Below are 13623 nucleotides of genomic sequence, written 5' to 3'. Positions count from 1 at the left end.
AGCGCCCGCAAATAAAACACAACCCCAAAACCACCCGCTACGAACAGCCCCGGGCCGCAGTCCCCGCCACGTCTGTATTTGGTTTATTGCATTTCACCGCCAGCTCCCACTGCCCCGCAGAGCCGGGTGTGGGCAGAGTTGCCACCTCTGCGGGACCAACAACGGGGGCAATGCGGGATGATCCTTAGCCCACAAGTCCGGACAGCTGGCAGTGTGTCCTGAGCACCCTACAGATCCCCTGGCACAGCTACGATCCTGGGAAAACCTGGACAGGTGGCAATCTTATGAGGGGGAGCCAAAATAATACGAATCTCAACTTCTGTAGATTTGGTTCCTGAGTGGGGTAGAAGAGAAGTCTCCTTCAGTGCTATTTTGTCTCTATAAATGGCTCCATAAAGGATGGGAAAAACAATAAAAATCACAGTCCTTGATGCCACACTACTCTATACAGGCCCTCCAGCAGGGCAGCATGCAAGATGGTGTCCTATCATAGGTGATTAGGGTTGGAAGAGACCTCAGGATTGGAAGAGACCTCAGGAGGTCATCTAGTCCAATCCCCTGCTCAAAACAGGACCAACACCAACTAAATCATCCCAGCCAGGGCTTTGTCAAGCTGGGCCTTAAAAACTCCTAAGGATAGAGATTCCCCCACCTCCCTAGGTAACCAATTCCAGTGCTCCACCACCCTCCTAGTGAAATAGTGTTTCCTAATATCCAACCTAGACCTCCCCCACTGCAACTTGAGACCACTACTCCTTGTTCTGTCATCTGCCACCACTGAGAACAGCTGAGCTCCATCCTCTTTGGAACCCACCTTCAGGTAGTTGAAGGCTGCTATCAAATCCCCCCTCACTCTTCTCTTCTGCAGACTAAACAATCCCAATTCCCTCAGCCTCTCCTCGTAAGTCATGTGCCCCAGACTCCTGATAATTTTCGTTTCCCTCTGCCGGACTCTCTCCAATTTGTCCACATCCTTTCTCTGGTGGGCGACCCAAAACTGGGTGCATTACTCCAGATGTGGCCTCACCAGTGCCAAATGGAGGAGAATAATCACTTCTCTTCATCTGTTGCCAATGCTCCTACTAATGCAGCCCAATATGCTGTTAGCTTTCTTGGCAACAAGGGCACACTGCTGACTCATATCCAGCTTCTCATCCACTGTAATCCGCAGGTCCTTTTCTGCAGAACTGCTGCTTAGCCAGTCGGTCCCCAGCTTGTAGCGGTGCATGGGATTCTTCTGTCCTAAGTTCAGGACTCTGCACTTGTCCTTGTTGAACCTCATCAGATTTCTTTTGGCCCAATCCTCCAATTTGTCTAGGTCACTCTGGACTCTATCCCTGTCCTCCAGTATATCTACCTCTCCCCCAGCTTAGTGTCATCTGCAAATTTGCTGAGGGTGCAATCCATCCCATCATCCAGATCATTAATAAAGATGTTGAACAAAACCAGCCCCAGGACCGACTCCTGGGGTACTCCGCTTGATACCGCCTGCCAACTAGACATTGAGCTGTTGTTCACTACCCGTTGAGCCCGACAATCTAGCTAGCTTTCTAGCCACCTTATCGTCCATTCATCCAATCCATACTTTTTTAACTCGCTGGCAAGAATACTGTGGGAGACTGTATTGAAAGCTTTGCTAAAGTCAAGATATATCACGTCCACTGCTTTCTCCATATCCACAGAGCCACAGTTATCTCAACATAGAAGGCAATCTGGTTGGTCTGGCGTGACTTGCCCTTGGTGAATCCATGTTGACTGTTCCTGATCACCTTCCTCTCCTCCAAGAGCTTCAAAATGGTTTCCGTGAGGACCTGCTCCATGATTTTTCCAGGGACTGAGATGAGGCTGACTAGTCTGTAGTTCCCCGGGTTCTCCTTCTTCGCTTTTTAATAGGTGGGCACTATATTTGCCTTTTTCCAATCATCCAGGACCTCCCCTGATCATCACATGTTTTCAAAGATAGTGGCCTGTTGGATCATATTAAAGTAGTTCTGTATTAAAATCACAAATGAGTTTGATTCCCCATGTTAGGGGGCTTATTCTTTCACGCATTTACTTCCCTGGTCCTTCTCGCATGAACAGAGAGCAACAATACCTGAAGTCCAAAGGTGCAAACAATTCAATGTTTATTGGGGTGAACTTCCAGCAAGCATGATTCCAGTTTCCTTCCTTAGTGTCCCCCTTCCCAGCTCTGACACCACAGAGCCTTATACCTGTGTCCCTGTTCCCATTCCTGCCCTTAGCCAAACATGATTCCACTTTCCTTACCCCCATTCCCTGTTCCCATTTCCCCCTTTAGCAAAACATGATTCCAATTTCCTTACCCCCATTCCCTGTTCCCATCTCCCCCACCCCTTCACTTCCTGATTGACTGCAGACTATATAGTAAAACTTGAGTTCTGCTTAGCTATACCTTAACCAATCATTTTCCTGAAATTTAACTAACCAATCCTAACATATTGTAACATGATTATATAACCAATTATATCCCACCACCTTAATTAGTTTACACCCGGCAAAATTAATTATACAGCAGACAGGAACAATCACAGAACCAGACAGAGATTATACAGACAAACAATAGCAAAGTGGGAACTATAATGACAAAACAATACAGAAGTGAGGATTTCACATCCCAGCTATTGATAAGCGAGTTCTTGCCAGACAGGATGCTATCAAACTAAGTTTCCTTTTACATTTTCTAGGCACTTCCCTTTCTCTGGAGGTGACAGGCACTATCAGGACAGGATTGTATTCCTAACAGCCCAATAGCACCTTATTTCAATGTGACTAGTTTGGAATGTAAGGATGTGACCGTTGGCTTCCCAGCTTATGGCTGCCTCTGCTGCTTAGCCAAAGGCCTTAGCCTAAGAACAGGCCTCAGACTGTCACAGTAAGAGAAGGACCTTACACCGGCAGACAGTGATTTTGATTCTTTCTTTTATACCTCTATAACTAGCCAAGTGATAAGAATACACCTAAATTCTTCGAGTACAGGCCTTTACCGACAGGCCTGAATATCTATATCCTAACACCCCACAGTTTAAATTCCAGGGTATTACTAATTAAGAGGTCTCTTGGTTTTTCGTACTGTTTCTCTCCCTCTGTGTGAAACTTGCAAGCTGCTAATTGTGTTAGTACATTCTAAGACAGAGTCTGTTCTCAAAGCAATTCTTTGTAACAACAACTACTCACACAGAGAGAGACTCAAAGCAAAAAGAAAAGGAGTACTTGTGGCACCTTAGAGACTAACCAATTTATTTGAGCATAAGCTTTCGTGAGCTACAGTTCACTTCATCGGATGCATACTGTGGAAAGTATAGAAGATCTTTTTATACACACAAAGCATGAAAAAATGGGTGTTTACCACTACAAAAGGTTTTCTCTCCCCCCACCCCACTCTCCTGCTGGTAATAGCTTATCTAAAGTGATCACTCTCCTTACAATGTCTATGATAATCAAGGTGGGCCATTTCCAACACAAATCCAGGGTTTAACGAGAACGTCTGGGGGGGGGGGGGAGGGGAGGGGACTCAAAGCAATACTCTGTAACAATAGAAACAGCACCCAGAGACTCCCCGCCCTTTTGTTGTATTCATCTTGCTTTGTTAACAATTGTGATTAAAATAGAGATAGAGGATGTATGTGGATGGATGCTTGGTGTGGATAATAACTGAATGATCAGGGAGGTGCTGGCCTAAGAATTCAGTGTCCATCGGCTGAAGAAGGTGTCAAGTGGAAATAACCAGAGGATCCCCGGAGGGCAGACTGGAATCCACCCAACAGCCTCAAGAATGGGAGAACCAAAGAACAAGATAACATCTGGCAGCACGGAGCCATCAGGAATGTGCCATCTGCTGATTGATTCAGCAACAGCATGATGAAGCAATTCCCATAGACTGGCATAGGAAGAATGGACTCTAGAAAGTGAGAACTTTGGGATCTTACTCTGCAAACCAACTTCCAGGAACATCAGATGTGCATCTGATGAGGCCCTGCTCCCTCCTCATGTCCAGGCCACCTGGCCAGTGGCTTGGGATGAGCAACTCTAAGGCTGGTAACTATGATAACAACCTTGCAGAACCTGTGTGTGTATGAATGAATGTGTGAATAAATATGAAATTGAATGGAATGTTATAGCTATAACTAACTGCTTACTATGATTCTTTCTCTATTCACAATAAATGTGGCATTTTGCCTTTTCCCCTTTAATAAGATCCTGCTGGTTTTTATTTTATTGGTATAACAGGCCAATGGCTCTGCAATCACATCAACCAATTCCCTCAGCACCCTCAGATGCATTAGATCTGGACCCATGGACTTGTGCATGTCCAGCTTCTCTAAATAGTACTTAACCTGTTCTTTCGTCACTGAGGGCTGCTCACCTCCTCCCCATACTGTGTTGCCCAGGCCAGCAGTGTGGGAGCTGACCTTGTCTGTGAAGACCGAGACAAAAAAAGCATTGAGTACTTCAGCTTTTTCCACATCATGTCACTAGGTTGTCTCCCCCAATCATTAAGGGTCTCACACTTTCCCTGACCTTTTTCTTGTTGCTAACATACCTGTAGAAACCCTTCTTGTTACCCTTCACATCCCTTGCTGGCTGCAACTCCAGTTGTGTTTTGGCCTTCCTGATTACACCCCTGCACGCTCGAGCAATATTTTTATACTCTTCCCTAGTTATCTGTCCGAGTTTCCACTTCTTGTAAGCTTCCGTTTTGTGTTTAAGCTTACCGAAGATTTCATTTTTATGCTCCTTTTCAAAATTACCTGCACTCCAGGCAGACTCCAGTTACTGCATGCGCTGAGCAATTTTCAGGAGCAGTGCCTTACTGTGGAAACCAGGGCCGGCTCAGGCACCAGTGAAGGAAGCAAGTGCGTGTGGCAGTCAATAGAAAGGGGTGGCACTCCGTCCGTCATCAGGGCGGCACATCCGGGTCTTCGGCGGCGGGCCCTGCAGTCCCTCTCTTCCTCTTCGGCGGCAGCTCAGCCAGGCTTGGTTTTTTTGTTTTTTGTTTCCTTCGCCGCTTGGGGCGGCAAAAAAGCTGGAGCTGGAGTGTTGGAAACTCAACACTCAAGATTATTTTTGTTTTCAATTTAAGGATCATGTAAATACAGGTTTCACCCTGAGTGTAAACTGATCCAGCTGATGCTGCTTTGGGTGGTTGCTTTTCCTCTAATCCACAAACTGGCCATGATTCAGTGTCACTGTCTTAAAAACCTTGGTTAGATATCCTTTACCGCACCTAGCTAAAGCTATGCTTCCTGATGGCTTTTATCCAGTTGGCCTTTCATCTCCACCTAGACAGGCCTTTCGCCTCTGAAATAGATATATAATCCCATGTTTATCCCCCTTTAGCTTCATTAACTTTCTGCCTCCCCACCATACAGTCCCTAGTCTTTTTTCAAGCAAATGAAATTTCAGGAGGAAGGGAGAAAATAATGATGGATTTATAGAGTAATTTTTATGTTATTAAAGCTAGAAACTAATGTTCAGTAGTCTTATTCACACATGCCAATTCATAAATCTCCAGACAAAAGCTAAGTAAAGATAAAATTAAGATTGAAAGTACATAAATGAAGTAAAAATTAAGAGTAAAAAACATTACCAGGATGTTGTAATTATCCAAAGAGCAAGCACTACAAACCCAGGAAATTCAGAGTTCAGTTTAAATTTAAAAGAAATCTATATATATTATGACAGGTTTCACAGAGCAGCCGTGTTAGTCTGTATCCGCAAAAAGAAAAGGAGTACTTGTGACACCTTAGAGACTAACAAATTATGGTAGTGGAATGCAGAGTTAGGGCACTTAGTCCTCAACTCTGATGTCATACAATAGCTGTACAACTATGATTAGGGTGTTCTGGTGTTTGTGGTCCAAGATTAGATTAAATTTATTTTTAACAACATTAGTTTTGTCCATATTTTCCGCCTCATGGTGTCTTTCCAGGAGATGGTTTGTTTGGAACAAGTCTACTTAAAATAGACTTGTGATAGTCTGTGCACTACTGGGAGCAATTTGGTCTTGAAATGTGTTCTGTTACCATTTTGCTGGGGTGCACCACAGTGGTCACCATGCCAAATTTATCCAGCAAGGCCTGACAGTCAACTAAACTTCCTTGCAAAAAATGTTGAAGTTGTTTTACCTAACTACACAGCTAACAATGTTGTCTTTTCTAATTGAGGTGTCAGCCAACACCCAGTGCAGTTTGGTTTTGTTGTCACAGTAATGCAGAAAGCAACTGTTAAAGATTACCTTTTGTTAATCATCTTGGGGCAGCCCAAATCAAACCAAGGCTGCTATCAAAATTTTTATTTATTCCATATCACTAACACCACTGTTACCTATTGCAGAGTGTCCTGGCAATACCATAAAGAGAGAAAATCAGATTAGACACATAAAGCTTGCACATGCTTAATTTAATAACTTTATGCCTGGTGAGTACTCCTATTGAAGTCAGTGAGACTACATACAGCCTACACTTAAGCACATTTGTAAATTTTTGCAAGACTGGGGCCTTAGAGAATGCATCCAGACATGGTGGCAATTGGCAAATTAGAAATATACGTAAAATAAATTTGTCTGCTGTTGATGAATCCTTTAAAAGAGTGGCAAACACTATCATAGCACCCAATAAGAAAAGGATAATTTGATTCTAGTGACTTTAGTGGCTGTGCAGGGGGAGAGAGTGACTGATGAGATGCTTGTTTACTTCATTGGGGTGTGGTAGGGTTTTGAGAAGAGATTGTATCAAATATACAGACAGGCAGCAATATCACCTACATGCAGTTGTCCTGCTTAAAAGCATGGTATGAGCAGTGTGAAACCACATCATAACCCTGAAAGCTTTTACTTTCCCAAATACAAGGGTGGGTTTGTTTGGGGGGTGTTTTTTTTGGGGGGGGGCGGAGCAGGGGGTTCTCCTCAGCTGTCCCATATCTGACGAACATTCACTCTCAGCAGCCATGGACCCTTTAACTCCAGCGTGCCACCTGACTGAGGGGCTGTTGCCCAGACAAACTCTCCCCCAACCAACCCAGCTCAGTGAAAGGGCGAGGGCCTTAGAGGGCAGCGCTGGGGCTGGCTGACCTGAATGTCTCTGCAGCCGCTCTTCAAGTTGTGCCAGTTCATTTTCTTTCGGCCTCGGCCTGTGTCATGCTGAGACTCTGGTGGGTGTGAGGAGACCCCCGGGTCGGTGCAGGCAGCGCGCCCCCTGTGGACGCCCCCGCCTCGCCCCTACTGGGGAGCATTCATTGCTGAGGCCGAACCTTGCAGGCAGGCGCGCGGCGTTCACTCCTCCAGCCTGCAGGCGGCGCTGCCGGCGCTGGGAGAACGCGGAGCAGAAGAGATCAGGCCAGCGTGAGCCTAGAGCGGACGCCGCTGGTAAGGGAAGGAGTTCCGGTTCCGGCGCCGCCATTTTGCCGTGAGACAGCAGCCGCGCACCGGCTCCCAACCCGCGCCAGGATGTTGTCGACAGCCGGCTACGCGGAGCCCAGGCCCGGGATGGGGCATCAGCTCGGCGCCCCCGTGCAGCACCGGTTCTCCCCCTACACCTTCAACGGAGGGTAAAGAGGCGGGCCCTCGCTGCTGGGACCCGCAGGCCCGCGATCTCGTCGCCCCCCCAGCCCCCCCCCCCGGGCGCTCGTGCCGCTGCGGGACCCGGCGCTTTCACTTTCTGTTCCCGGTAGATCCCCGAGCCCGGCCGGCGCCCCCCGCTATGTCCCCCCCAGGCCGGCGAGCGCGGCGCCGGGCTCGGAGGCCACGCCCGGGTCACAGCCACGGCTCCCGCTGCCCGCCCGCAGCCTGGCCGCGAACCACCCCGAGGGGGAATTCACAGAAACCCTGGTGCCTTCGGAGCCCCGCAGCAGCTTCCCCGCTCCGAGCTGCTCAGTGTGGGGTTTTGCCTCACCTCTTGCTCCTCTACACTGGAGGGACCCCCATTTGCCTGCAGAGAAGGGAGGCGTACAACGATGAAAAGACCCTCATGTAAAGAGGACCCGTGGCTGTAATGTCTCAGTGGCAGCGAGTAGCTTACTGTTTTCACTAGTAGTTGAGCGCCTGCCCCGATCTCTAGGTGCCGCACACAATGCGAGGGCGTACGAATGCCGTCTGTGCAGCTGAATGTTGTTTGAAAGACTGGATGAAAGGAGGTTTGGAAACTGCTTTTCTATATTGAAGCTGGGCCGTGCAGCAGCTTTCATGGCAGAGGGACGTTGAAAGGCAGGTTTTAGTCTGATGAAGAATCCCTGTGTTGCGTCCAGCTTTTAGAAGCACCATTACACTTACAAGGGAGCATCCAACAAAAGGGTCTAATTTAAACCTAAAGCAAGGTGTAGTGATCTCCTGGCTTGTGTTTGTGATCTCGTCCCCTTCTCTGAAATTGTAATGGCAAATTATCCTGGCAGATTTTTATCACTTTCTTTCTAGAACATATGCATCTTAGACTCTGTTATCCTCAATATTCGTAAGGTAAACCACCTTTAATTGTTCAGAAGCCCAATGGCAACATCGTCCTATAAAAGTTGTAACTGCTGTGTTGAAAGCTACCTGGGGATAACTGTTACCAGTGGATTAGACATTTTATTAATACACTTTTCTGAGGTGACTGTGGGATCTGGGCACACAGATACCCTAGTTTGTTGGTTCACAGAATTTTTCATAATGTTGGACCACTTCTAAAAACAGATCGTTGGGTGTCCCACCACCTATCCCAGTCTTCTGATTCTGTAACTTACTTGTGGCAACTATTGCAGTTGGTTATTTGAAAAAACTAGGATAGTATTAAGACAAGATGAAAATGAAACTCTCCAAATGTGAAGGTATTGGTGCTTAGTTGTATCTTCCCATCATATGTGTCTGAGCAGTTTTCACTTTGTGTAAGACTTTACCTTTATGAGGACTGATTCTCCACTCATCCTCAGCCCCTTTGCACAGGTCACAATAAAGTTTTTACCATCCTACCTGTGTATTGCCCTTCTTCATGTTGTTTATAAATTTGATTGTGACTGAATTTACACAGATAACGCCCATTGCCACCCAAAGTATATAGACATGAAGCAGCCACTTATGGTGAATGTATGAATTTTTTTTTAAACCCTTCTGGAAATCTTGAGTACTGGACAGTATGACATCTAGCAGGAAGCATAACTGCTTAAAAACTAAAAAGCTCCATCTTTGTGACAGAGCTTCTCAGATCAGTTTGAGAACCATGCAGTAGTTACATTTCCCTATCACCTAAGTGAGTATTTGTTAGAAATCATGATTATACATTAGTCTTTGTTTTCTTTAAGGACGGTGCTGGCAATTGCTGGAGAAGACTTTTCTATTGTTGCCTCAGACACGCGACTGAGTGAAGGTTATGCAATTCACAGCCGGGACAGTCCAAAATGCTATAAACTGTAAGTTTTAATCTTGTAGTATGGCATCTTAGGGAGATTGAATGACCAGCATTTTAATTTGCTGTCCCAGAAAAAATATTCCAGTAAGACAGGAAGCAAATTTGTAAGGGTTTAATTTGGGCTCTCTTGTGATGCTGTAAATGAGATCAAGTTTCTTAGTTTGTGTTTTGCTGCTTGAATTTCACTGAGACCTGATGGTTTTTGATTTCCTAAACACAAGGTAAGTATATCTGCTTTTTTTGATGGGCACCCCTAAGAGTGCTCAGCTAATTGTAGCAGCATTTAGAGTTGCTGTTGTGAATAGCTTTGCCTGTTCCTGACACCCAGTAGGTACATCAGTAGTCCATTATTACAGTAGATCATGTGGCACTTCCAATAGCTCCCTAGCAGAGATCAGCAGTGAACCTGTCAGCAATTCCTTTTTCAATCTTCTTTCATGTTTCTCCTGTACTTCCTTCAGTGCACGTGGATAGTGTCCCCTTTAAAAAGTTTATCATTACATGCTTTTAAATGTGGCAAATGCCTCACTCACACTCCCAAGTGCCACCAGCTACAGATGCAAACCCTCTGTTGTCTTTGACTGTTCACATGAGTTCAAGTTTCTCCCAGCTAACTCCTTAGCATATCAGTAACTTCTTGGTAGTGTCCAGTGGTGAGTTATCTTGGTACCATTTCAGTCTGCTGAAATGTGGTGGCTGCCTATCATTGATGTAGCCTTATAGTAAGAGAAAAACCTGTCACTTTAGGCTGTTAAAGTTAATAACAAATTTAACAGCTTTATATAAAATATATTGTCAATTTTTAGATGGCACAGTTTGTAAATAGTTAAGCTTGAAATGACTATCGACCCTCATTAATTTTTAAATAAAAGTTTAATATTTTGATGATTTGCATTTCTATAGCTCCTTCACTCTGATCACACTTTATAAAATGTTAATTAAATAGCCCTATAAGGTATGTAAATCCTGTTGTTCCAATCTTCGATTGGCAGTTTGAGGCACAGAGGTTAAATCACATACCCGTGGTATTACAAAATTTAGCTGACAGGACTGGGAATAGAATCTGTTTCTCCTTTCTCACAGTCTTGCACTTAACCACTAGATAAGTGGTTCCCAAACTGGTATACAGAGCCATATTGATTTGCAAATCCCTTCCTAATAGTCTATAGAGAATTAGCTGATCATTGTTACCAGCTGATGCATTGCATTAAAAAATGCTAAGAATATGTTCAGTGCTTTCCTAGTGTTGCTCATCAATGTAAGAAACTGGTGGAGTTGATGGTTCATGTTTTTAGTGCTTACTGAAATATCAGATTTTGCATTTTACAGAACAGATCAAACAGTCATTGGATGCAGTGGTTTTCATGGAGACTGCCTTACACTGACTAAAATTATCGAAGCAAGACTAAAGGTAGCTAGATGTTTGATATTTTTATGTATAAATGAAAGTAATAAAAACCTTATTAAAATATTAGAGAAGTGAGCAATGATTAGATCAGGTGAAGAAGCTGAAATAAAAATGTAACAAAGTGAAGTTGGCTGTTTTGTTTCAAACATTCCCCTGAAATATTTATACCCCAAACATTGTAGCACTGCCAGTGAAAGAACTAGAAAGTGAAAGTGTCCTTACATGTATTTACTGAGTAAAATGCAAAGGCAATTAGAACACAAATTGTGATGAATAATATCAGTGTTTTTATGAAAACTTCTGTATGAAACCTAAATTTTGTGCTTAAACTACTTTAAGAAACCCAATGTGTACACCAACATTTAATCATGATGATTTTTTAGATTACTAATTGAATTTTCATATCATTAAATGTATTTGAATTATACTCCTGCTATGCACTCTTCTTCTTGGTGAGATGTAGTTTGAAATTTACTTGTTATAAAAATAGTGGTTATGTCCACTTACTATTCTAATATTACTGTTTACCCCACCTTTGTGTGTGCTGCACCACAGATGTACAAGCATTCCAATAACAAGACCATGACTACTGGGGCTATTGCAGCAATGCTGTCGACAATCCTGTATTCTCGACGCTTCTTTCCTTACTACGTTTACAACATTATTGGTGGGCTTGATGAAGAAGGTAAAGACTTAGACTTTCTTGTGGAGAGCAAAGGGGGAGCGGTGGCTGATTTCTACAGGTGAAGGGCAATCATTTCAGCAGAAGCAGACTGGTGGTGCAGTTTGAAGAAGCTTATATGCTTGCTTCTCTTACGTGAAATGTTGCTCTTCATTTACTTTTGTTTGAGGCTCTCAAAGCACTTTATAATAGCTTTGGTAAGTATTACAATCCCTTTAAGTAGGTAAACTAATGCATAGTTTATATGACCAATCTTATAGTTTTCACCAACATCTCGATATATTACTACTGTCAGTCTCTGAAGAGTCTGTATGAACTCCAAAATCTAAAGATGGCTAAATCCTATTTTTTCAAATGACTTACAGCTGAAATAACATCTTTGCTAAAAACACTACCTTTCTATCTTTTCATGTTTTAATATTTTAAAGGTGGATTGGAATACACTGCTTGTCTTTCAAGCTGTTTGGAAAAGAAACCGTACAGAACACTGGAATGCCAGTGGCATGGGTTGCCAGTGTTCTGTTCACAGGACTTTGCCTGTATTGGGGGTCAAGCATATACATCTAGTTTAAAGATGAAATGTTTTACCAACTCCCATCTTAATGCTAACTTTACCTTCAGATCCTTTATTTTTATTGGTAGGCAGGGCTGTTCCAGCAGCGCATTCCTTTTCTGAATGGCCTGTGAAATTAACAAATATACTGTTTCAAATCAAAACTTTTGGAGATATGGATTATATAAAAGCTGTAGTTGAATAAAACTTGGAAAGTAACTATCACTTTTAGCACCTCAGAAGCATGTTCTTATCTCTGGCTTTTAAGCTTTTCCAATTATTTAGTTGAGCTCCAGCCAGAATGCCATTAGGATCCTCTATTCTATGGCTTTGACCAAAAATCAGAGCTGGTCTTTATCCTCAAACCTCCAATCACCTTTTCTTCAGAGGTCAAGTTATTAATCTTGTCTCAGGATGGCTTGGAAACTAGTATATATAGTGTTTTTGAAGTAGATCTTGTATATCATTAAGAAAATAGCTTTCTGGCATGTAGATTTAATATACATTTTTCTTTTCAAGGGAAGGGAGCAGTGTACAGCTTTGACCCAGTAGGTTCATACCAGAGAGATGCCTTCAAAGCTGGTGGTTCAGCAAGTGCCATGCTACAGCCCCTACTTGACAACCAGGTAAAGTAGTCTTGATTTTTGTGTCAAAAATATTTTACATCTTGGTAACCTATGTGTCTCATTCTTTCCGAACAATTTTACCATGGCTCATGTGTAATAGGGCTGTAACATAGTTAGGCTGTGGAACGGTGGTTCTTTCCCTGCACCATTCTGTTAAGGGCAAATGTGAGTGAAAGTCTTGGACAATCTTTAGAAACTTGAATGTGCAAATTCTTAGTGTTCTTAGAGTACTGCAAAGCAATGTGTAAACAGATTGTGCTCTACTGGATGATCTGGCATAATGCTGAGTGTGGTAGCTCTCGAGCAATGCTAGAATGGGAAGCTTCTGTATGAACTGGTTCAGTTTGAATGTTGATTGTGGTTTTTAATAAAACTACTCTATATATATATTGGAGAGGAGAGAAAAACCATACTTGCCTTATCCGGAGCCCAATTTCCTGCTCTCTCTACTCAGTACGTATAATAGAATTACTAGCACACCTCCCTTTATGCACCAGCTTTTGAGCAGTCTTACATCAGTTTAAATTGTTGAACCAAATCCCTTTGCAAGTGTTTGGTGTTCAGAAGAGATTGATCTATGTTTTAGAATTTCTGTTCACACTTAAGCCTAGCAATTCTGATGTCTGACTAAACTAATTTTAGTTTCTCTTTACCTGAATTTTTAAAAACCTGTGAAACAAAACGTAATCCAGTGTCACTTTCTTTCCTAGGTTGGCTTCAAGAATATGCAAAATGTGGAGCACATACCTTTGTCCCTGGAAAAGGCTATGCAACTAGTTAAAGATGTCTTTATTTCTGCAGCTGAGAGAGATGTATACACTGGAGATGCACTTAAGATCTCCATTGTCACAAAAGATGGTATTAAGGAGGAGACACTTCAATTACGGAAAGACTAATTCAGAATACTTGTCAATTAAATCTGCATTATGTAATCTAATTTGTAACCAGTCTGATTT

The 13623-nt window shown here is 43.3% G+C and overlaps 2 protein-coding genes across 3 annotated transcripts in view; one reads left to right on the top strand and one right to left on the bottom strand.

The window, feature by feature from the left end:
• Positions 1 to 7949, bottom strand: part of TBP (TATA-box binding protein) — a 25285-nt gene extending 17336 nt beyond the window's left edge. Inside the window, exon 1 of one of the 2 annotated variants that reach the window (XM_074948804.1) lies at positions 7911 to 7949. The gene's annotated coding sequence lies outside the window, so the exon portion shown is untranslated. Of the gene's footprint in view, positions 1 to 7090; positions 7291 to 7910 lie in introns of those variants that run through there. The other variant, XM_074948803.1, reaches the window with a different exon arrangement.
• PSMB1 (proteasome 20S subunit beta 1) lies at positions 7384 to 13623 on the top strand. Its single transcript, XM_074948806.1, has 6 exons — positions 7384 to 7566; positions 9292 to 9399; positions 10728 to 10809; positions 11362 to 11491; positions 12561 to 12667; positions 13378 to 13623. The coding sequence occupies exons 1-6, from the start codon at positions 7466 to 7468 to the stop codon at positions 13561 to 13563; spliced, it is 714 nt and encodes a 237-aa protein (XP_074804907.1). The 5' UTR covers positions 7384 to 7465; the 3' UTR covers positions 13564 to 13623.

This window comes from Natator depressus, chromosome 3, assembly GCF_965152275.1.
Source record: "Natator depressus isolate rNatDep1 chromosome 3, rNatDep2.hap1, whole genome shotgun sequence".
NCBI classification, from domain to species: Eukaryota; Metazoa; Chordata; order Testudines; family Cheloniidae; genus Natator; species Natator depressus.
This window is presented reverse-complemented; position numbering and strand designations above follow the sequence as displayed.